At 40.8% G+C, this 25,927-nt stretch overlaps 1 protein-coding gene across 1 annotated transcript in view; it reads left to right on the top strand.

Annotated features, from left to right (window-relative positions):
• Window positions 1-25,927, top strand: part of coro7 (coronin 7) — a 107,430-nt gene that overhangs the window by 4,077 nt on the left and 77,426 nt on the right. Inside the window, exons 6-7 of the mRNA XM_086289263.1 lie at window positions 818-894; window positions 5,314-5,364. Coding sequence (XP_086145389.1) covers window positions 818-894; window positions 5,314-5,364 — 128 coding nt within the window. The remainder of the gene's footprint in view (window positions 1-817; window positions 895-5,313; window positions 5,365-25,927) is intronic.

Here is a 25,927-nt window from a genome sequence, read left to right as displayed (position 1 = left end):
GCCCTGTGGCTCTGTCTAAGTGCTGGAGCAGCAGAGGTAATGTTTTGGTTTGCAATCCTGGCCCCAGTCTCCTTGGATTGGCCTCAGGATATAATCACTATCCTCTGGCCTCACCCCCCCCACACCCCCAAAAAAAACAAAAAACAACCCCAACCCACACACATATACTGTGTCCCTCCTTCTCCACCCCCCCATGACAGCTGGCCTGGCTGCTGCTGCTCACTGCTGATCCAACCTGCCACCGTGTCTTTCATCGCCCTCATTTGTAGTTTTCTTTCCATGTGTGGTCAAGGAGCAAGATCTGAATGAGAAAATGTGCATCTAAGTGAGCGTGTGTTTGGGTTCTTGTGTTTATTTGTTTGTTTTTTCGCTCTTCACTTTTACTTTGTGTGGCACTGTCCTAACAAGAGCACCCTTCATTTTTTGGTGTGTGTCATGGTGAAATGATTCACACAAGCTATGCTGTGATCACTTATGGCACTTCAGCTTACACGTGCCATGCTTTGAATTTCTTACATATGCCTACACTGGTGAAAGGTGTAAACCACTCATACTTTTATTGTTGTGTTTTCTGAACACTGTGTGCTTGATTTATGGCCTCATCTCTTCCCTGCATTTTCATGAAGTGACCTCTTTACATTGATGTGTGTGTTTTGTTTTCTTTTTTGTCTTGTCTGTGTTTGTGCTGTCAATCTGTCCTCGCTTCCCTCTTTCTTTCCAAACCATTTTAACTTTCTTTGTCATTGTTTTGTCACTGTCTAACATTAACATTATTTCCAGTTTCTACCACTTTAAAAGATCCATTGCGTGTTTGCAGTTCTAGAGCAGCACGGTGACCAGGTGCAGAGTCTCGGCTGGAAACTCGATGGATCTCTTTTGGCTTCCTCCTGCAAGGTGAGGACAGCTCAACCTGAACAGGATGTTAAGTCTTAGTCAAAACTAAGCCAAAATGCACAAGCACTGTGTAAAAAAAAAAAAAAAACTAAGGAAACCTCACGATTCAGCAGTTTGTAGAACCAGCTGTAGCAGCAATAACTTGAAGTACTTGTTTTTCTTTATCAGTCCCTCACATCATTGTGGAGGAATTTGGCCCACTCAGTTCATTGAGGTTTTATGGGCATTCTCTTATGCACAGCTCTCTTAAGGTAACACCATAGCATTTCAGTCGGGCTGGGGTCTGGACTTTGGCTAGGCCATTGTAACACCTTGGGTCTTTCACCTTGGATCATTGTCCTGTTGCATGATAGAAATTTGGTCAAGCTTCAGCTGTCAGACAGATGGGCTCACATTTGAGTAAGAATACTTTGGTTTACAGAGGAGTCCATGGTTTACTCAATAACTGCAAAATGTCCAGGCCCTGTCACTTCTACACTAGCCCAAAGCATCACCTCTCCACCACTGTGCTTAAAAGTTGGTATCACATGTTCTTGCTGAAATGCCGTGCATGTTCTTTTTAGAGAAGAAAGACAACCCTCCCCATCCCTTTTACTGAACTTTACCATTTAGCATGCTAACTGAGGCCTGTAGAGTCTAAGATAGAGGTCTTGGGTTTTTTGCTGTTTGTCTGAACATTAAAGTCAGTTCACCCCAAGGTCAGTACAGTCTGAATTTACTGGGGCTTTCACTGCTGGTAAAATTGGCACCAATCATGAATGTTTTCCACTTGTGAATACTTTAGTTCACTGAACTGACTTCAGATTGTTTGGAAATGACTCTATAACCAGATTGATGAGCAACAAAAACAGCTTCTGTAAGTTCAGAGAAATTGATGTCCTCTTTGGACTGATCGAGCAAACTGACAAAAGTTCTGCTTTTATGGAGGTGCTCACACTTACTGATGATCAATTAATCAAGTACATTTGATTAGCAGCACGTGGCTGCTACTTACTCTCTTAATTCCTATGCAATCAGTAAAGATGTTTTCAGTTTTTCACATACTGCTTCTGCATTTTGACTTTGTTAAATATATAATAGTGTCACATTAAAATAATATATCGTGTGATGTAATTCATCTGGGGTTGTATTTACTAAATATTAAGACCCTTTTAGGGACAGATTATTTTCATTAAATCCTAATGCATTAAATCATAGACGTACTTTCTTTTTACTGTGACTGTACGTTACAGTGATTTAAAGTGAATGCTGTAACCCTCTAATATATGGACGGAGGGTTGATTGCTCTAGTTGCAGTTGTGGTTTGTGACCACTAGATGCAGTCAGTGTCTCACACTGAGTGCAGAAAGCCCCACTTTGAACATTGCTGCACTTTATCTGTTTATATGAGTTAATTTCAGAAAACTGTTAACACGGGTCAAACTTATAAAAAAGGGTGGGGGTCACATTACACATTAGATCAGAAACTGTTGAGCAGGTCTTTAGAGGGGAAAAGGGGATACATTTAGAAAACCAATTTTATAGCAAAAGATGTAATTTACCGTTTATTAATGTTTTTGGCACCATTATTAACATCTTAAAACAGAAGGCCTGTGGAGATTTTCTTCATCAGACTGGAAACTTCAGTCTCTTGGCAATAAAGGCTCTAATAATGGAAACAAGCTGCGTACAAAGGATAAATATATCAAGGCCTTTGTTTTGTCTTGCCCCCACCTGACCCCTGAGCCCCAAACCCAATAAGAAGAATTAGAATCTGGTGAACAGTGCTTGTTTGACATCTCCACTGGGTATGTGGTTTATAGGAAAAGCATGAAATAAACTAAATTAATTGCTCAAGAAAGGAAGTCTGGAAAGCTGTGTCTTTATGGCCAAAGGGTTTTCTGTTTGGGTGTTAATAATTTAGGCAAAGAAAGAAGAAGAAAGGATGTGGTTTAAATCTGTTTAGGAATAGAAGTTTATAAGTTTAGAGGGAATTATTTGATGAGTATATTTTGAATATAGAAAGAGCCCAGGGATCATTTTTTAAATATTATTCTGTTGTACACTGTTTTAACTGTCACATTATGGACTAGAGTAAACTTTACTAAAAGCTCAAATTAAGTGATTGATATGAAAATATGACAAATACTTAATGAGCTTACTTGAGCTTGAGACCAAATAAACTTTGACACAGAAATATGCCACATGCATGTAATTAGCAGGTAACATTGTTGGCCCAGGCTCCCTTTGTTTGTCTTTGCTCTGACAAGTAACAAATTAATCCAGCAGTCATGGATTGTGTCCAAATGATGACATTAAGTTGACAGGATAATAGCCTTCACCGGAGCTAACAAGCCTTTCTGTCCAAAGTGAGACTTAGACGGAAAGAACCAGGCACCTCAGAAACAAGTGTGCAGAGGTGTGGCGGTGGGGTGGGGTGCAAGATCAGAGGCTGTGAGGCCTCTGAGGTTCTTGCCCCATTGGGCTCTGGTGTCATTTAACCAAAAGGCCCCTTTCAGTCTCCCCAATCTAGCTTATTAAAGCAAATAGGGCCTGCCAACATGTGGGTCCAATCTCTCCAGCCCTCCTGTAGGGTAAACACTGCGCACAGGGCTGGGTTGGGGGAAGATGAAGGGGAGACCACCACCCTGAGGAGCAAGAATCATGACAGGCCTCATTTGAACCTGGAGAGATGTGTATTTATGACACACTGTGGAGAAAGGCAGCATTCAGTGCAATGAAACCCACAGGTAGTGTGAGCAGGGATGGAGGTAGGCCCTTGTTTATCTGAATGATGGACGGGCCTGGGTGGTATGCTGTCTGGAAGTGAGGTGTCTGTGGGTTTATGCCCCACGGTTCACCTTGAATTTTGAATTTTATCTGTGCTCTGTCTCCCACAGAGCACAGAATCACTGACTAAAAGGTTGTGTGATCCCAAACTGCCAGTCACAGTTACACTACACTAGTAACCATGGGAAACAACAAGCTGGCAGGACAGTGTGTTTGATGAGTGAAGTTGGAGTGAGAGAGCAGCCCTCGCCGAAGATTCCCAGCATCTGTGTGTGTGTTTGCACACATGTGAAAGTTGTGTGCAACACACAAGTGGCGAAAACTCATTAACAGCAGCTTGAGAATGAGGCTCCATCACTTTGATTATACAGCAGCTTTCTCAGCACACACACACACAAACACACTCATAAACACACACAAGGCTATCTGGCCACTCTGCATTTATGAGTTTAGGTAAAGTTTATATGTGTTGTTGTTGTCATAGGCTTAACAAGGTGTGTGTGTGTTCGCGTTTGCTTGCTGGAGAACATCTGTATGTGAGAAACCTCTCATTTGTGTATTTGCACAAGCTGGTGTCCTCTTCCATATCTTATGTGAGAGAGTCGGCATGTATGTGTTTGCATTGAAGGTTTCAGCATTCACAACATAATTCAAATAAATCATGGACATAATTGTTAGGGGCAGCACCAGCTTACTATCTCCCAAAATAAGCTCCACAAATAAATCTTTACCACTTAGAGATAGTTTAGAGCTCATAGATTGGTTTTAGACCAAATCTGGCATTTTGGCAGCAGGTGGGCTGTGGCCCATGTGGGTGTGTTTGTGTGTATGTCTGCCTTCTGAGTCTTTGGCTTAGCCCCAGGTCACAGCGGCCTGAAGACACAGCTTTGGGCCATCATACTCGTGGGTGGGCTTCACTCACACACGAGTGGAGAGGCAGAGAAAGAAGCAGAACGTTAGTTATTACCCTTGTTTACTACTCAAGTTAAAAAAATCGGAAAAATGTAGCTCTTTATTTATATTCTGTTGCACAGAGCTCATCTTTTTGTGACTTTAACTGCATCACAGTTAGCATAGTATATCTTTAAAAGTGCCGATGGTTTTGCCTTTAGAGTATTGCCTGCTGTCAGCTCCTCACGTTAGGCCGTTGCGGTGATCACGGTCGTGCTGCAGACACACATTCACATTCACAGTCACAGTTTGATCCCATTAAGCCCCCATTTCCTTCCAATCACATAGGAGCCACTGTGATTGGCTGCTTTGATTGATGCCTAATGCATGTTTGGGCTGGCCGGGGTCACGGCACGGGAGGCCACGGCGAGGTCACTGGGTTGCATTTGCTAACAATGAATCAGTGAGATCACGCTGATGAATAAGGGCACTTTGGAGAGCTTGTGTTGCTCTTTCTTAATTTTACTATAGATATATAGACTTTTTTTAAAAATACTTAAAAAAAAGCCCCTTTCCATTGAGCTTTTTTCCACAGAAGGAAAAAGAGGAAATTACAACACAGACATAATTTTTTTGGTTTTTAAAAAGTCCCAGTTTAAATTGGCCCTCTTAATATTTGTGTCATGTATCAAAAATAATAAAAATTTCTAATATTGCTAATTGACTTACTAAGTCTCTCTTTCTTTAATGCTTGGATAGGATAAGATGATCCGCGTGTTTGATCCCCGAGCCCAGCTGGCACCTGTTCAGGTAAGTCTCCAGTAAAAAGTCATCACAATGCTGCCAAAGGAACAACTGCAGCTGCTCTCTGGGCATTGTAACACTTGTAACTGTGGTCCACTTCTTGCTTTTTTTTGTGGCGTGGGATTTTGTTTACAGTGTAGAAGAAATAGAAAATCATCTCTCTTCAAAGTACCTATTGGTAGAATAACCACCCTGTTCATTGTCACTGTGCTCTACTGCCATTTACTGTAATATAAGCCCCTTTACTTTCCCGCACTCCATCTAGTGACAAACATGTTAACAGTAACCAAGAATGCTCACCACTGGCCACTCACAGTAATTCATCTACTACTGATTTATGGAAGTGCTGCACACGATGTCATCGCTGCTCTTTAATTCCCACGGGTACCCATCCCAACCCTCATCCCTCCTTTTTTTCCCCTTTCTCCTCCACTGGCAATCAGCTTTGAGCCAATTTTATCCACCAGCAATGAGGGAGTGGAGTGGTAGGGCATTTGTGTGCTAAGGGGATGAGGAAGAAAAGATGAAGTGGGGGAGGCATGAGTGAGTGTTGCGAGAGGCAGCTCAGTATAGTGCAAATAATCTCACACATTTCCACAGTGGACCTCCCAGGCTGATTTAATTACTGGGGTAGTATTGTGCCTGATGGTCTCTTGTTCACATTTGTAAATATAAAGAATCTTGCAAAAACACAACATGAAGCAGCAGCTTTAATATATTATATCACAGAAATACCTGGAAGGCACAGCAGGCTGTATGGAAGTGAAGCATATTTGTGGGTTCATGCACCTGCGAACATGTGAAGACATTTGTATCTGCTCACACTGCACAGTATGTACTCGCCCATGTGTTCTTTATTTGTTTTGAATCTTTCGAGACCTTTATGTAAGGGTTACAGTTTCAGAGGTATGTCTCTGAAGTCAGCGAGGCAGCAAAGGAAAGGGTATGCAGATGATTTTATTTGTGCCACACGTCTTACTGCCTGTATAATGGAGTGAATGGGTGTCTGTTTTCTGAGGTAACATGAGCTGATTCTCTCCAGTCTTTGAACCCAGTTGTTTACATCAGGTGTCTCAGTGTTGATGTCATTTTAGCACACTGCTGTTCTGCAGCCTGTTGGAATTTTCTGCACAGGAGGATTTTCTCCCCAGAAATCCAATGCAGACTTTAAGAAGATGTGTCCAGCAGTGCTATAAATTGCCTGAAAATATGATATTCCAGGCAACTTGGTGCAGCCAAAGGGTGTCATTAGTTTAGATTAAATCAGTGCTGGGTAGTCTGTCTGTCTCAAACAGTGTCTCCAGTAGGAGCCAGTGGTTCCTAGTGGCGGGGATATGCTGCACTAGGACATTTTAGGAATGGGGAGAACCAAATATGTGAAAAGGCAAGGTCTTTGGGTCAGTTTAAAAAAAAATTTCCTAAACGAGTACTGCACAGATTTTGCACTTCACATCTATTCTTCCCAGTTCTGCTGCATCTGAATAATCCTGGAGATTCCATCATTTTTTATCCACATACATTTTTTGATTGAGTCTTAGCTCATTTGGTCGATGACCTGATGAGCTCAGTGGATGCAGTCGAGAGGCATCTATCAACAATCCGTTCATTCACAACAATAATTGCTGCTCCTCTCAGAGTATTGTTCAGAACTGAATCAAAGTTACTCACAATGATTACCTGATGTGTCTCTTTTGGGAGTAGGGGTTCAAAATCAAGATTATATTTGCCATTTCACGTTCACATTTTTCCATTTTCACTAGAATGTTTTTAAAGAGTAAGTTTAAAATGCATGGGTAGACTGGTGTCTTTTTTAATGTTTGAATGATTCGTAGATCAGTGTTAAGTGGTTTAACAAACTAAAAAGATTCTTCTGAAAATGGTCAAGTATAAGGCCTGGAATCAAAATAATTTAAAAAGCAGCTTATGGCATGAAAAACTTAAAAAAAAACAGGCAGAGCATTTGCTAAGACTAGAAACGACTGAGTATTATATGGCTAGAAAAAGGCTAAATTATGTCACATTCTCCCTGTGCCACATCTTCCATATTACTTCCTTTATTACAAGAGATAACAAATGCATTGTCAACACTTTTCTATCTAAGCAGTGCAGCTATTGTCAGAGATCTTTATTAATGTAGTAAGCAACCACAGTAGGAGACAGACTGAAGGTTTACTCTTGTTTTTATGCTTGCTTAACTCTCGTTTCTTCTTTTTTATTTTCTGTATAAGAAATATAAGAAGCTAATGATAGACTCCTTTAGACTCTTTTTATCCCTCCCTCTCCCAGCTGGTCTGCAACAAAATTGTCAATTCAAAAATGGTTTGTGGCTTTAAAAAAAGTTTTCTTAGACTGCTTGCCGCAAGGACACTCAGAGACCATTGAGCCAAGTCTGCTAGCCTCTCCACCCTCTTTGTTTCTCTCTTTGCTTTCTCTGATTAATGTGTGTCTTTGCCTCGCAGACTACTAATATGTGCAGATATGTGATTCAGCAAACTGAGATTCTCTGTAGTCAGCACATTAATTCACCACCTCAAACCAAGGAGAGCTGGGATCCAGATCAAAGTTATGAGAGGGTTTGCTCTTGCCTTTTTGGTTTTGCATTCTCTCCCTTTCTTCTTTTGCTTCTATAACAGAAAACCAGAAGGTCCTGCTTTGAAAAGCTTTGGTCTGGGCCCTCTGAAGAGTGGGCAGAACCTCACCCATACAGCTTTCAGATGTGTTTCTCTGTCAAAAGAATGGGAGAGCCACTGCCACTCCTATTAGCACCAGATCTGCTGAAGGGTGTGGGTGCTGAATCCTTAACACACTGAAACATGATGAGTGCAGTAATTCTGATGCAGAGAAGAGTGGGAGCCACAAAGCAGTTCGACACCATAAAACATAACATAGCACAACATTTCACATTGCATGAGTGGTTTCGATGAGATTCCACAAAATAGTTTGTTTGTTTCTGACATGAAGGCATTTTCAAGCACTTTCTCCACTTTGCATTTTCAATGGTTTGTTGTTGTAGATGTGATGCGATGGCAGGGAACGGCCATTGTGGCCACAAAGTAAACAGAGGGGCAGAGAAATGGCCAAACTATGCGAATTTGTAACCTCACTGGGAGGTCTGTTTTCCTTCCTGCTTGAGCGCCAGTCAGTTGTCTTCATCAGGAGACGCCGCAACTCTTCTCTGAAAAGACTTCTGGGGGAAGGATATTGTAAGAAAGCTGGGGAGCATTAGGGTAAAGCACGAGTTTCTCCAATTTTCAATCCAAATTTCCCTGGAGTAAACAAAGTGAAATGTATACATCTAACAGAAATGTTTTTCTTTTGCCCGAATTTGGAAGGAAACCGACGTATCATTTGCAACACTCATCTGTGTAGTGCTGATCCAATAAGTGATTGTACTGGCTATTCTCCTCCTCCCTTAAGGACTGCAAAAGAAATTTGTATTTTCCAGGTATTTTTAGGTAGTTAACAGTCACTGGATATACCACAGGAATGAGAAATAACTCAAGGTAAATGCAGGCTTATTGATCGGTTCCTCAAAAAGCAGGTGCGCTCATGTAGATGTAATAATGAGGAGTTATTTGTTATAATGGTGGCTCTTGCGAAAACAAGAACAAGGCTAAAGAGAAATATTAAAAAATTAGAAGAGCAGGAGTGCCATGCAGCTCACCTGCTAAAACCATTAAATGACATGCAGTGTAAAAGCCCCCATCACACTGTCCTAGACGCGGGTCGGCGACTACCAAGGTGGCTACTATTTACTAGGGATGAATTTGTATTCCCCAACCAGTTAGTGTGTGGTTGCTAGAGGTTCATGCCTTTCACTGGGTGAAACCGGTTGCAAAGAGGTTTACGGTTCAGCTGAATTCCACTTTGCATTATACTTTTAAGAACTCATTTGAAAGAGCAGGTCATCGAACGGTCAGAAGGTTGGTGGATTAATTCCTGACCTTTCATATCAAAGAATCAGTAGATACTGAACCCAGAGTTGATCCTCTATGCATCTGTACGTTACCGTGGCGATCTGATGCTATGCAAACCAATGGCAACATGGTTTTCTGTACAGCACTGTATACCTTTTTGCAATAAATTTAATCTTGCAGCTACAGGCAACCTTCAGCAACTCACCATCTGGTCAGCGAATACACAGTTTTCCCTAGCAACCTGTCGTTGCCAGAGGGGCATAGACTGCTGTTTAGGCCACTAGGAGTGAGTGGGGCTTTAGGAAGCAATTTTACAGCAGCTACCAGCCACCTCCAGCTGCAACTTGCCAACCAGTCAATACATAAACACTTTGCTAGGGGGTAGTTGACTGGGACTTCACACGCAAACAATAAGAAAAATAGGAATTAAGAATCCTAAGCAGCAGACAAGCAAAAGTTAGATGAGATAGTTTAAGAGATGGGTTGCAAAGATGGTTTAGGAAACAGCTTCTATTGTGTTATGGGATGAATTCTTTCAAATTAAGTATTTTGTGGAGATCATTCCAGCAAATACAGTATTAGGAACTGTGACACAGGTTTTATTGTGCACCTGATTGGATTTTGCGAGGCACTCCTCATCCTCCACAGCATCCAGAACCATGAGCTGGGACACAGCTGGTGCCTTGGTTCCTCCAAAGGCAGCCTAGTTGAGTGGGGCTTGCTCATCCCTGTGGCCAGCACTGAATTGGGTTCTCCCTTAGCCAGGTGGAGTAAATATAGGCCCTAATTACAGCCCTGCTCCTGCTGTATTTATGGGAAATAAGACTGCACAGGGTAATTAAGGTCTTGGACAGAAAGAGCAGTGTATATACTGCATCTGTAATCAGTGCAAGTGTGTATGTATGTGCACAAGCGACAGTTGTTAGGTAGTTGGCGCACGGAAGACGGGTTCAATTTCAGATTAAATTTTTTCGTTTTTCCTCTGGACATCTTTTATTTTTTTCCAAGTAAAGGGGCTTTTTGATAAACTTCTAGATATCCTTCAACATACGTTTGGGTTTAAGAGTTACAAATAGATTTTTAAATAGTACATCAACCGCCAACTAATGTCATCCGAAGAACATTATATGATTTAAAGCAAAAATCTGTTAACCACACATTCACTGGGCATATAACATATCCTAGTTAAGCAGTCTCGTTTGTGTCGTAAAGCCTTTAAAATGGTAACATATATCAAAATCAACTGAATCTTTGGATTTCTCTCCAGAATTAAATGACACACAGCATGAGCATAGCAAAGTGGTGAATCATCAAGTACCAAACAAACATTTTTTTTTTTAAATCTCTTTGCTATTCTTGGTTCTACCCTCCCTGCCATAACATCCCAATACTGGCCTCCTGTTTACAGATGAGTTTCTTTCACATCTCTTTGTTGCTGGGCCTCCACCCTGTTTTCCTGTACTGAGCTACTCAGTACAAGACTCCTCAAACTCGGCACTCAGGGCACACTGACCTGATCCTAATGGGCCACGTGTCTTTGTGGGCATCTCTGTCTCCTCTCCACTCTCTTGTCTTTTGATCTATCCCCAATGGCTGTGTATTTGCTGAGTGTGTGGTTCTGTATTTGACTTTGTGCCTGTGTGTATACCATGTGTCTTTTAAATTACAGTGCTGAAAATACCCCTCATAGTTTTGGGCCAGTGCTGGCCGTAGAGCTGTCGATCTGTGGTCGCTGGAAGAGGAGGGAGACAGGAAAAGGGAATAGTTTGCTGGACTTGGGGGCCACATTACTCTTTTTCAGCTCGAGCTTCTGCTGCTTGGGGTGAAATTAGAGAGGACCATGGGCTGCCGTGGGTTTGGACTTGAGGAGGGAACACTGGGCAGGGCCAAGGAAAAGCAAAGTGGTTTCAGTGCTATAGCATCTTTTATATCCCGCTATAAATTACACGGAATGAACTCTGTGTTAGCCGTTCTTGTATTTATAATTACAGGCATAATAAACTACACTTGGATGTCCGTCTTATCTGCGTTTCTTTGAATTCTTATAATTGTGAAAAAATAAGAGCGCATATGTGTGTGTGTGTGTGTGTGTGTTTGGAAAATGTGCGATCACTCTCAGATTACTCATTACAGGCTGAATAAACTACAGGCAGGCATGATGAGCTTAGATTGTGTGTGGACTCTGGCAGGCAGCACAAAGAAGCTCTTTGACTGCTGCAGAATAGTTTAGTTTGTATCACTGATGTCGACCCAAAGGGACAGCCATGAAGGAGAAACACTCAGAGACGTGATGTGAAATGGATGGACTTAATTTTGGTGTTTGTGCCTCTGCATTTGGTTTATTTGATGCTTCATTTCTTGTGCAACTCCGTGCATAAGAAAGAGCGGTTGAGGTGAAATTAACTCACTCTAGTACATTTTATTCCCATAGATTTAATCTTTGTGATGTGTGGATTTTGGATCAACCGTTATTATGGAAGGACTGCAACAATCAGCTGATATCAAATTATGAAATCTGTGTTGTTATAGTTCATTAGTGTGAACACATGCAGAAAGATACTGCAGTGCAGTGACTTGATGCAAAATGTGCAGTCAGCATTTCATATGTTCGTCCATCCATTGATTCATTTTCTTAACAAAATATCCAGTTCAGGGTCGTGGGGAGCTGGAGCCTGTTATTGATCGAGACGCTGGGTGAACCCTGGACAGATCGCTAGTCTATCACATACTAACACTATGGTCAATTTAGAACCTAACATGCATGTCTTTGGACTGCGGGAGGAAGCAGTTGTACCTGGGGAGTACCCACACAGGCACAGGGACAACATGCAAACTCCAACACAAAGGGGCCCCCAGCTGGCTTTCTTACTGTAAGGTGACAGTCCTAAGCACTACACCACTGTGCTACTTCTTTTCTATGTATTGGCTTTAATTTTCCAAATTGAATTTAAGAAGACAATTGCACTTCCAAGTTCAATTAGTTTTTGTTGTATGCTTTTGATAAGAGAGGCGGCTGGTGCTCAGGTCATCTACTAACTGGAAAGTTGGTGGTTTGATCGCTGGCTCCTCCAGTCTGAATGCTAAATATCCTTGGGCAAGATGTTGTCCTGTGACACATCTGTCGAAATGTATGTGAATGTTAGGTAGAAGAAAGTGCTTATATGAGTGGGTGTGAATGATTGAATGAGGCATGTTGTATAAAGCGCTGAGTGCTCAGGTAGAGAGGAAAATCTCTATATAAAAACCAGTCCATTTACCATAAGAACACTTGGCTGTTCGAAGTTGAGTTTCATAGTTCATGTTTGACCTTGGAAGCAGGAGCTGACACGATTATAAAGGAAATCCTATGTTTACTGTTAAATAAATATGATATCACTTGTTTTAGAGGCTGGAGAGGAGTTAGTAGAAACATGATAGAATAAATGTATGTGAGTGAGTAGGAGACAGGTGACAAGATTAGAAGTTAGTATATCGGAGCGAACATTCAGGTTGAGATTTGTGGAGACAGAAAGAGGCAAGGTTGAGATGTGTTGGACATGTGCAGAGAAGCGATAGTGCATATACTGGAGAAAGGATGTTGAACACAGGAGATTCATGGATTTAGTGAAAGGGGACCTGCAGAGGAGTGATAGAGGAGGATACTCGGGACGAGGTAAGACGGAGGCAGGTGACTTGTTGAGTAGCCAAAAGAAGAGAAGGAGGATCCCTGACAAAAAAATATTTTTTTATTAACAATATTTGCCGATATACAACTATGTGATCTTATAAAATTTTAATCTGCCTCAAAATATAATAGAAATATTGACTTTGATTGAAGCAATTTCCTCAAGTCCCCGGCTGTGGAGGCTTAATTTAAAGCCAAACCTCTCGTTAATATTCAATGGAGTATTAAAATATGCATCTAGTGTCAATACAAACTCTCATAGTTTCATAACTGTTCAGTATTCTACCAACAAGTTATTTCTGATTGCAGAAGATCCGTGCTTGCCAGAGAATGAAGTTTCACTTCCCGCAGAATGAAGCTTGTTTAGAGTTCGGAGAATGTCTAATACTAACACCACAGGGATATGGAGGCAACGTTGTGAAATGTGAAATATAATGTCTTTAAAGAACCGGAACTTATTCCAAGAATATGTCACGGGCTTACTCAAAGCTGAGCTCCGAATTCCAGCTACACAAACAGCATAATTTAACTTTAAACTGAGCCAAAAATGCTTCTGTGTTTTAAAAAGTATTTGTCTATATACCAGTATATCTGAACATGGCTGGAACCGGGCAATTTGTGGAGGGAAAAAAATGTTTAAAACGATTTAAGGGACAGGCTTTCATGTGCTGTTAAACAGCTTTTTAGTGCTAAATGTTTTCAACATCAATTTCTCATCCTGAATATAAACGTGCCATATCAGAAATATTCCTGTTTACCTTCCCACAGCGTCTTCAGAACATCCTCTTTTTCAGTAAGTGTGCAGCAGACTGCACACAGTGGTGCGGTTGAACAAATATTCACATTTTACATGTAATGCCAGTGAAGACTGTTATACGTACATTAGTTTTATTTTCTTTATCGCAACACATCTTCACTGTTTGTATAAGTTATGCTACAGATTCAAGACTCTATACAGTTGTTATATGTTACAATCTGCCAAAGTCAAGCTGCCTGTTAGTAGGCTGATCCAACCTTTGACCTCCTAGGGGCTGTCGTATTTTGTCGCTGGTGCACACATAATTCCATGTGATGTTTCTGTCCTACTCCTGTGGTTTGTCTTTATGTGAATACTCACCGTCCTCCTCAATCAGTATCATGCACAGTACTTTGTGCTTGTATCTTTTCTCCATCAGACCCTGCTGAGTTCAGGACCTTGTAATGGCCAGTGGTTAACTCAGCCCAGATGTTGTGCCCCCTCCCCCGTTTTCCTCTTTCTTTCCTTTTCTCTCTCAATCTCTGCTCCCTGTGTTACTGGCTGCCGCCTCGCTGCCAGTCTTAGTTACTTTCAGGGAAACTGAGGAGACTCTTTCCTAATGAGGAGTTTTTCTATCCAGGCAGCTCAGCTAAACAGTGGCAGAAAATGTGGCTGTTCTATTAGCAGAATTGGATGGAAAACGTCTCAGTTATGATTACTTTACCAGTGCTTAGTTTGTGACCTACAGTCTCTTCTCTATGCGCATTGACTCTTTGTAAGCTACGTGATGTCTCAAAGCATGAGGGGTTGGGGGGAGTAGCGGGGCCAAAGGTTTGAGGGGGTGTTAGCTCCATTAACAATCCAGATTTGTGTTTGTGGGTGTGTTTTTCAGAGGACAGGGGGTAAAAGAGTGGATGCCAGCTGGCAGCACCGAAGCCCTTTGCTCACATGTGTGTGTTGTTTGTGGAGCGGAGGCCCCATTAGTGTGCTGGCTGCTCTGAGACTCCCATTTTCCAAGTAATGAAGACTCTGTGCACACATGTGGGTCACACCTGGAGCCAAAAATAGTTGATGATTAGCTCTTTTTTTTTCCTTGTCTTTTTTTCCCCTGCCGCATCCTGAGATAATGGATCCACCGCCATGGGAATTGGCTTCTTTTTTAGCTTGTCTGTCATTTTTTCTCTGAATCTGCGTTTTCTTTGATTTGAGGGCAGGCTAAGAAGAAAGAGTTGGAAAACAGGGATCAGTTCACATGGGAATCGGTCGCTTCATCATTATTTTTAAATGGGATAGAAAAATATAATGAACCGACATCAGCGCCGTTTCAGGATCTTATAAGCTCCAATTTTACTTCACCTCAGTTTGCCCTCATTATCTCTGCTTTAGTTTTCAGCATGACCTTAATTGCCTATTTTGCTGTTTTACTTATATGATGCATTTAAAAAATACAGATTTTTTTTTTCTGTGTTCTGTTTAAAATTGGAAAAAGCATGCTGCTCCTGGAGGAATTACAGGAGAAGGGAGAAGTCTGCTTTGGAGGTAGAGCAGCAGAATGTGATGTGAATGAGCAGGTGTGTGATGCTGCGTGTGAATTGACCTGAGGATTAGTTATTATTTGGGTTGCACTTTCCTTGTGTGGAGTGGGTTCTCTTTGGACCTCCTTCGGGCTCCACGAGGAGTGCATGAAAGATGTATTGCTGTATGCATTCAATGACATCTACAATAGAAATCACCACATCTGGAGAGCCTGTGAAATGCCAAACAGCATAAGCAGAAGCTGACCTGTCAGATTGTGATGAGACTTGCATCCATATGCTGTGCAGTAGACCTCCACTGTAGAAGGAGAGAGCAGGAACTGAAAGACATCTGAGGCCAGCCTCAGAGTGCCCTCAGGAAATAAAGAACAGCGTGGGCTCTGTCCAAAACTAGGCTTGTTGATCTTAGTTTGACGAAATGGTGGCGATATTTCACATAAAAAAATACAGCCTGTGTTTTCTCTCTATGATATCTTTAATCACATAATTCAAGTGGAAAGCACTTGAATTCATTTCATTAGCTATGTAATCACTACAATGTGATTTACATGATAAACAGTAATGTAACTAAAATTATTTCAACAATTTCCCATGTTATATTGAATATACAAAGCTCCTTTAAGACTTCGATATATAAAGTTCTGCAATAAGGAATGTCAAACTCATTATATTGTGAAAAAGATAAACAGTTTATGCAGTGATTATGTCATTATTGTATAATTGCAGATAATTGGCAAAATAACAGTATAGATCAAGCTGAATAATAGTGTTGTTTTACTAAAATGTGTCATATCATACCAATAAATCACTGGTGGAATCCAAATGGGAAAATGTAAGTGTTATACATCATTTGCAGCAGCTTTAAAACCACCTTTGTAATAATGTATACAGGAGCTCTTAAAACAGGCTCAACTTGATCACTGGCAGCAGGTCTTTTGGGTTTTTTGAGCGGTAGGGTGGGGTCTCTGTGGATCAGTCGTGACCTGCATGGCACATCCCCTCGGATGCTTCAGTGGATGGTGGATATGGGTTGTTTGGAGACTGTGATTGTCTCTTTGATGTGTTCCTTCAGTTGCTCCAAAGCAGTTTTTGTGGTGCAGCAGGGCACATGTTCCTGCTGGGCAAGGCTACAGCCACTGGGGATCGTCATTGCCATGAAGGGGCAGCTGTTTTTTTAACAATGTTTCAGCGGGTGGCATGTGAGACTGTGACATCTCTGTGCACATTTTTAGGCTGTTTTCCGTATTGCATAAACTTAACTATAGCTATTCAGCACAAGCCCCAGAGGACTTGCAACTTGTGTTTTAATTCAAAAAGGATTGCTTTGAGATGGTTTTGTACTGTTGGGCAGAGGTTTCTGCTGTTAGCATCAATAAAATTCTTGCTTTAAACCACATAGCAGTGGTATTTTTGCAAAAAAAAATAAAGATTTAGATGTTCAGTATTGAAAAATTTCCCAAAATATTCACCTTAATCTCCAAGGGGATGCACATGCAGAATGGCCTCTATTCCAGTGCTATTACACTGATTCTGAGCATTGGACACAGGTGTGCATACCTGCATAGGTGCTAAATGTTTTTCCTCTCCAAGGCCAAAGTATGTAATGAGTTCTTAACAGTGGAAACTATTGAGCATGGAGAGAGGAGGGTGGTGGCGGCGGGGGCTGAAATTCTGGCTCACACAAGTTTAAATGCTACATCCTTTTCCAACAAAAGCAAGCCTGGGTCATCTTTTACTAATTGAGTCTCATAAGACAACAGGTTCTGCTGCAATTTGTGGTTTCATGCAAGAGCTAAATGGAAATTTTCCTGGAGTGAAGCTGCTGAGTGTTAGAAGGCATGTTGTAATTGGGAGAGGAGAATGAGCTGTTTGTTAGCATAGCAAAGACGAGGTAATTAATCAGTGTGTCACTCAGCTTCCCCATGCTTGGGTGTTTCACATGCAGTGTGCAAGAGGTCAACACTTGGGCAATAGCCATTGAAATTAAATCCAGTGTTTAAAAGATATAAGCCTGGTTGGGATTTTATACACTTGCCTCATCTCATTGTCCCTTTAGGCTAGCACCTGCTGTGGCCATTATAATCCCATTAAACTACTTGTTCTCATATTTATTGTGATCTTTTTTTCCCGTAATATCAATAATTTCACAGGTCTTTGAAATCAATACAGGAAAGCTCCAATACCTAACTTTAATTACTGAATATAAACAATCATTTTGGAACGGAAGCAATTAAAGGAACAGCCTCCAGTATTTACACAGGGTAAAGGATTCCTGGAGTATAATGACACGGACGTGAAAATGACATGCTTTGCACACGTGTGCCTCTCGATTGACTCTCAGCGCTCGCAACTCATGCTTCTATGCAAAGGCATGGGGGTATACTTTGAAGATGTGAAGCCTCTATGATGTGGTTTCAGAGAGGGAGTGCAGCCAGCCAACTGTATCCGTCGCAGCTATGAAAGAGCCATAAATGACAACAGGCACTAAAGGGCTGGGTCAGGCTACAAAGACTGAGCAGCCTCGTGGGGTCTTCAACAGTGTTGGCATGATTAATTGTGTAGGCTCCGGCTCAGTCAGAAACGCTCTTCTATTTTTTTGCACATGAAAAAAAAAAGAAAACAAAAGAATTGTCTCTTTGTTATTGTGGCTCAGGTCTGGCGTGCAGATTCTCATCACCCCGAGTGTTGGCAGTTCTTGCTGTCATCAGCAAGATCATTCCTCCCTCTGTCATTTGTGCCCTATCCTGACCCATGAATCTCTGGTTGGATTTAAAAGACTGAGCCACTAAGTGCATCTCTGTAATAGTCATTGCTTGAACCTTAACCACAATAACCATCAAAAACCCTGGAGATCACCAAACATACACTTGAAATCTCCTCTGGCTGGATTTTGCTTCTTTTGGACTGAAAGACTGATTTGGGGAATTTACTGGTCCCGTTAATCAAGATAGTTCCAGGAACCAGCTAAGTCTGTATGGTGTGCTGAGCCAAGGAAAACTTCTGTGACCTTGGATGGTTTTCCCAGAGGGAGGCCCCTGCTAGTAGGCACACTGTTGGTATCGTCAGAGTGGTGCGATTGGGTCCAGTATGTTGTCCCGGGATCCTGGAAAGTGGTGAGCATAGCGAAGGCTGGTGCTGTTGGCTGCTGGATTTCTAGCAGTGGCCAAATGCCCCAATTAGCAGCCTGGCTCATATATACAGTTTTTGCACCACTTAAGTGTTTAATTTCTTCGGCAGATAAAGTGATTTGTTCACATAGCCCAGACCAAAAATCACAATCTAAATCTAAAGCTGCCTTGGAGTTGAGCTTCTGATAGATTTTTATGACATTCTAGTGTATGATTCATGGCTTTATTATACAACTCTATTATCTTAGATAGAATTTAACTGATCCCTTTTCTAGATGCTGTGAGAGTATGCTTAATCCATCAGTCACCCATGTTTAGGCAGCTGTGATCTCCGGGTTTGCAGTGGTCTAAAATAAGCAATTAAATAAGTTCAGTGCCTTAAATATTTTGAGTAAATGAATCTTAGATTACATGTGAAGTTTTAACAGGACTCTGTGGATTCCTGTGAAAAGTATACCTTTACTGCTTCCATAGGAATTAAGATGGTAAGCAGTAGTAGAAGTATTGCTAATGAAATGCATTCAATTAATTGATCATCAGTAAATGTGAGCACCTCTACAAAACCACAAGTTTTTGGCAGTTTGGTGGTAGTTAATACAATGTTGAGGAGGTAAGACGTTTCCAAATAATTTAAAATCTATTGTTCTACAGCAAAAAAGATTGGTAACTGTCCTCAATGCTTCCATTTGTTAACAATCTTCCAGTGTCCCAGCAAATGCATATCAAGGTCAGACCATGTAATGCAATGCTACATTTCAGACACTACAGTCCTCAGTTAGCATGTTCAGAAACATCAGAATCAGAGTACTTTATTCATTCATTTGTGAAGTTGCTTTTGAGTAAACCAATAGACGTCTGAAGCAGTTTTCCTTGAACAGACAAGACCAAAGTGGAAATATTTGATTATAATGCACAGCATTATGTTTGGTTAAAGCCAAACACAGCTTATCAGCACAACCACGTCATACCAACTAAAGCTTGGGCTAATTTTTGGTCATGCAACAAGACGATGAGCCGAAACACAGCAATAAATCGACTACAGAATAACTGAAAAATAAAGGAATCAAGGTGCTGCAATGGCTCAGTGAAAGTTCAGACCTCAACCCGACTGAAATGCTGTGGCGGGACCTTAAGAGAAATAAATGCCCACCGACCTCAAAGAACTGAAGCAATATTGTAAAGAAGAGCAGGCCAAAATTCCTCCTTCAGTGCCATTTAGTCTCTATGATTTATTTTCTTTTTCCTGAAACGAAAAGCAAAAAAAGCAAAACTAAAAACAACATGCATCGCAGCATTGCACCTGCTATCTCACATTGAAGGAACTCTAGGACATATGATGTATATTCAGAATGTGGGGCATGTGTAGGATGAAACTGAGAAAACACGTCTTTGATCCCCCTAAGATTGATGTTTCCAGTGTAAAGGTGGACTATGTGCCTTTTCCTCATGATTCATTTCCCATTTCTACTCATCTCTCTCTTAAGCTCTCCACACTTTCTCATCTATTAGAAAGTAAAAGTGGATGCATTTAAAAGGGAGAAGAAAATCTAAACATCTGGCTTAAAGAAAAGACTTCTGTATATTCCATTGTAGCTGGATGCTATTTATATATCTATATATTTATCTATATATAGATATATATATGTAAACTTGGGGAAAGTCCAGTGTGTAGAACCTCCCCAGGGGCTGCAGGCCTTGCCTGTTGTCTGCAGAGTAGACGTGGCCCCTTAGCTGTGCTCATTGTCGTGTTGGCTCACATCTCAGTTCATCTTGAGCGGGACATTTCATTTGCTGACACAGGGGAAATGAGACAGGCGGAAAAATTGACTGTAGGCAAGTCAAAAACGAAAAAATAAGGATGTCTGTGTGGTAAATTGTAAAAGTTAATGCTATTAGTAAGCTCTGTAGCTGCATTTTATTGTTGGAAAATAATCTGGCCCACTGTGTGTAAGAATTTTAGGATCAAAATGTGAACCCACGAGCATTAAAGATTGACAGCAAGCAGGATTGTTTTGGTTCTTTGACGCTGATCAGTCTGCAAGGCTCTAAAATAGATGCGAGTTGTTTTAATCACAATAGTGTCAACACCAAAAAAATTCTATATGCATTGTGAATTCAGGAAACATTTCAATTACATGGAAATGGGGTCATATTATGGATTTATGCTGTTACAGCTGGATTTACACTGTTGTCCACCTGCTGACCCTGCACATTAATTTTCATTTTCAGGAAGGGAGACAGCAGAAAAGGCAGTGTGCAAAAATAAGAAAAGGGACTGTGTCTTCCTGACTTTGGAGAATTGAACAAAAAAAAAAAAATAGTATGGTTCCAATTAACAGAGAAAAAGCGGCGGTAGGCGGCAGAGGAAATGAAAGCATAAAACGGCTGGTTTGATTACCATCTTCCACCCACCCCCCGACCCACCCCAACTCTCTTCTTCGTCTTACCTCCCCCTCTGTCCTATTTCTAGTAGAAGCTTCTGTGGAGTCCGAGTTACATTTAAGACAGCAAATCCCGACCTAAAACACAAGTTAAATGGCCCGTGAAGGCAGAAAAGGATGATGAAAACCGAGCAATTGCTAAAAGACTAATTAGCCACAGATGAAAAGACTGAGAGGGAGTCTGTTTTAAGGGTGATGAAAGCGACGAGGCAAGGAGTTATTGATTAGAGGAGTGGAAATAAAAATAAAAGAAGGCCGATTCTTTGGGGAAAGAAAATGAGGAGCAGGTTGCAGCTGCAATCATGTGATGCAGTGCTGGCAATAGAGAAGCTGATCTGGCTTTGTACGTCATTTTTACATCATTTATAAACTATTAAAACAAATGAATGAGTGTACGTTATGGTTCTGGCAGGTGGATTTTGTTACCTTTAGTCAGAGTTGTACCATGTTAAATACACTACTTTGCAAAAGCCTTTGATGCACTCCTCTTTTCCTGATATTTTGATTCAAGAAGTAAATGTTCTTGTAATTTCTACAGTGGTATTGAGCAATTGTTTTCCAGGCTTTCTAACGGTCTTTAAAAGTTTTTCTTTTTTTTACATTGATTGCTTTAGCACTCATTTTCTGTCCAAACCTGGTATTTAACTAACCCTAACCTATGAATAATTCAAGCATAACAAAGGGACCTAACTCAAAGGATGAATCAGGATGAATAATCTATAAATAACAGACAAGTTAAGAAAGACCCGATTTTGAATTGTATCTTTAGGCGCTTTGTTACTAGCAGAAAATATCAACAATAACACAGTTTGACAGGCATAAAATATTTTTGCACCAGCGATTTCCAAAGACTATTAACCAAAAACTTGTTCTATCTTAGCATTGCGTGCAGTGTATCCTAAACAGATAGGAGGAAACTGGGCAAATGGAGGACAGAAGAAGAAGTGAAAGGAAGACAAAACTTTCTACAGCAGAAATAACCTTATCTGAAAGTCTTGTCCTTAAAAAATAGTAAACAATGCAGCAAAGACCTGACAGATGTATCAGGCTCATCAAGAAGCCAATCTTAAGGAAGGGAAATGGGAAGAAAAGGCTGAGGTATGCCAAATTACACAAGAACTGGAGTGAAAATCAGCAACGACGTGTCTTGTGGAGCAATGAATCCAAATGTCATAGTTTTGGTTTAAACTATCATCAATTGGTACGGAGGAGGGCAGGAAAGAGGTACGACAGTCGGCATCCAAAGTCAGCTGGAGGCTCTGTCGTGAGTTGTGGCTGGTGATTGAAATCTTGTTAAAACTGATGAAATTATAAACATCAAAAAGTACTGTCAGGTTTTGATCCATCATACAGTACCATAGAAAACGGCTGATTGGCAACAGCTTCATTTTCAGCATGATAATGATCCCAAACACACTGCCAATGCAGAAAGTTACAAGAATACGTGATAAATGTGGTCAGACCAAATACTAACCTTTAAGCTTGTTACAATTGTACAAATAGTTTTGGCCTTGTAAACTGTATTTCCATGTATTTTTGCATGTTTTATTAAATCTCTGCACCCATTTCCCATTTTCTTAGCACAATTTAATGAAATTAGGGGTGGTCCAAGACGTTTGTACAATACTGTAAATCTTGTAAGGCAGTTAATGATAGGATTTTCCAAAATTTTCAAATATTATTTAATATAGAGTACACGTAAGATCCCTTTTTTTTAATTTGAGGAAGCTGAGCAGCAGCAGATGATTGACACCTACCAACTTTAAGCCCACATTATCAGACTGGACAGTGTCAACACACTGTTATAAGACAGGATGAAATGAGTACTTATTCTTCCAGTACATTAAATCAAATTCTTGACTGCTGGCGCTCATTGTTGAATACACTCCCATTGAGCTGATATAGAGAACATTGAAAAACTGAACAGAAAGAGGGGCAGTGAAATAGAGGGATGGAGAGATTGTGATAGTTCCCATATGTGCATACAGACACCTGATATTCATCCTGGTGGGTGAATCAACATTCTCGGTGAGTGACACAGATGTGCACACCGTCTGCTCAAGTTCAAAAGTTAAATAGCTGAGGGAGAAGGACAGAAGGAGATGGAATGATCTTCATTTGTTTATATTGAGAGAGGATATTTAATAGACCCATAAAAGCATAATTGGCCAGACTGCTGACTGGCACTTTCCTGTTGCCTGTAAAGTGTTTAACCTCGGTGTAAACCCTGCCTGCTGTCACTTCAGTTTGAATTGCATTATCACTGCCAACAATTCTTTCATCCTTTCTTTTTATCCTTCTTGGGCATTCCTTCTTTATTGTTATTAGACTGAATTCAGTATTTTTATGATTTAGTCTTTAAAATATTTGCCCTGATCTTGATGCGGACGCTTTATTCTTTTCCCAGATGTGATGTCATTTCCTTTACTTCCTTTACTCTGTCATTCGAGCAGGTGTAACTGATCCCCTGTGCATATTTTGTAAATTCATGAAGTGTCTCTCACTTTTTCTCAGCTTATCTGTGATTCCATCCTTTGTTTGGCTTTTAAGGAAACATTTGTCTTGTTTTCCTTTTTTTCTTTTCTGTTACCTCTCTCTTTTTCGCCTCATTTTCAAATGTGTCGTGGTCGATTAGTCAGATATCTGTAAGGTTTAGCTGTGAGCAGGAGAAAGCCTAGGTGAATGGGATTTCAGACAGATTTATGACCCCAGTGGAGAGATACTGTTTGGCAGCATGTATATACACACTCACAAGGTCCAGATGTTGTGTCCTCTGGCCGCCCTCCGGCATCAGTAGTATTGTAGCCCTCTCATGGCTGTGCTTCTCTTCCTTAAACTGAAACACTGTTTACTGGGAAAAGGTGAATGGAGCTCAGAAAAACCTCCTAATACTCAGTTGTGCAGGGGCTCCAGTTGCCAGCTGGAGCCACGATGACAGCTTCATTGAGGGGCTCAAAGTTGCACATGCTTTCAGATCTGCACGTGCCTTCAGATCTGGGTGAAGGATGAGATGTTGCCGTGATATCTGCAGAGAGACTTCAGGCTGGTTTATAAGCCCTGCCTGGCTGCCTCATTGATGGCCTGTCTGCAGTGGCAAAACTAAGCTGTTCCTCTCCAGATGTGGCTCACAAAGGTGAAATGTTGTTTTTTTTTCTTTAAAAAGAATTATGTCTTTTCCTCCTTCCTACTCCACAAGCAGTTCTAAAAATAGGACAGAAATTTATGGTGGTATGAAATGAGGGTCTTGTACAATTGGCTTCTTTAGTATCACTAGCAACATAGATCTAGGGCTTGTGGATGGTATAAAGAGATATGTTTCTTTCTTCTTTCCTTTATTGCCACCATAAGCTTGAAGTCTCTAAACAGCTATTCATGATCTGTAATTGCTACAAACTTTAAGGTTTCCGTGCGGATGAACTTATCATCCTCATTCGTGACAGATTAACTAAAGAGGCTGTTCCCATCAGCCTCAGATGTACTCGGTGTCAGTTTTGGAAATAATAGTGTGTTAATCAGAGACTGTATTTAAAAGGTGGATGTAGCCACAGTGACATCAATCAAATGTGAATCCACTTTTTAAAGTCTTAACTTTATGTTCAATTCAATTTTATTTATATAGCGCCAAATCATAACAGTGGTCAAGGCGCTTTGTATTGTAAGGGAAAGGCCCTAAAATAGTACAGAGAAAGCCCCATCCATCAAACAATCCGCTTTGAGCAACCACTTGGCGGCAGTGAGAAGGAAAATCTCGCTTTTCACAGGCAGAAATCTCCAGCAGAACCAGGCTCTGGGAGGGGTTACCATCTACCTATAGATGTTGGGTGTAGTGAGATTTATGTAAATGTATGACAGTTATCAGCCAAACCACACTAGCTATGTTAGCATATCATCTAAGTCACACTGACTGGTTTATCAAGGTAAATCTAAAGATTTTAGAGAACAACAAAATGCTTAAATTTACTCACATGCTTCTTGGTTGGCTGTTAGTCTAGTTAACTGCCCCACAATCCAAATTACTTTGAGTTTCTCGGGAAGGGCATCTTTATTAGAGCCTCTAATATCTCTACAGTGGATATTAAAAGCATGGACACCACTGTTAAGATGAAAGGCTTTCATGATGTTAAAAAATAAGGCCACAATAAATAATTTCAAAACTTTTCCACCTTTAATGTGACCTTTAGCAGAAATGCCACTATGTACGATTTGACTGAAAAACAAACACATCTGTTTGGGTGGTGAAAAAAGCACAATAAGCGGTCTGTATAAGTGCGCACACCCTTAAACTAATACTTTAAGTACCTTATGATTTAATCAGTATTCAGTGACATTCATTCAGCGGCGTTCCCCTGGACGAGCTGGGTGAGGTGTCCTGGAAGAACGAGTTTTGGGCTTCTTTACTTAGACTGCTGACCTCAACACATGGACCAAATTATTTGATAGATTATTAAAGTATTAAAGAGTATTAAAAGTTCACCAAAAATGCACCTACCAGTTGTTAACGTGTTTAATTCTGGCCCTGATTTTGTTGTTTTAACAGCGAGGGTAACTGGGATTTATCTGCTTTTGCAAAAAAGTATTCAAGCCGTTTTTGACTAATGCTAAATTTAGATTGTAAATAGAGTGAACACCAAATCTCATAAATCAACATAAACATTTACTTTAAGCGTGTCAGGTCAGAGCCATGCCGTGCCCAGTACAGGTCCACAGGAATGGCAACAAGCCTGCAGACTTGGCCTTCTTCACGGGTGATGCTTTTCTCACTTATTGCAAATATGATTGGGGGGGAAAAAGCTGACCTCACATTAACAAAGTCATCTGGTGCTCAGCCATGGATTAGCATAACTAACTATGATAAAAAAAAGTGATGATGATGCTGTATTTAGTCTGTTTACTCTTGCATGTAATTAGAACACAATTGGAATCTCCATCTGTTTTTGAGAATTGTGACTCACAAAACACATGTGGCTCCTAAAAGCAGTTTGAGTGTTAAACAGAGCCCGCATGCTTTAAATGGACTTCGCTCAGCTTGTTCTTAGTTTGGTCAGAGTTCCTCACCAATGCTTTACCCCTGGAAGGAAATCAGCCAGTGGTGATGGTGATGAACGGCTCAGTGGCAATGACTTCTTTTCATGTCTGTTTACACGGCAC

The sequence above is a fragment of the Aulonocara sp. 'chitande type north' Nkhata Bay genome, linkage group LG4, assembly GCF_057382095.1.
Source record: "Aulonocara sp. 'chitande type north' Nkhata Bay isolate Kocher_YH1m ecotype deep benthic linkage group LG4, A_spYH_male_GT1.1, whole genome shotgun sequence".
In the NCBI taxonomy this organism is placed as follows: Eukaryota; Metazoa; Chordata; class Actinopteri; order Cichliformes; family Cichlidae; genus Aulonocara; species Aulonocara sp. 'chitande type north' Nkhata Bay.
The sequence above is the reverse complement of the archived record's forward strand: the minus strand, read 5'-3'. Positions and strand labels throughout refer to the sequence as shown.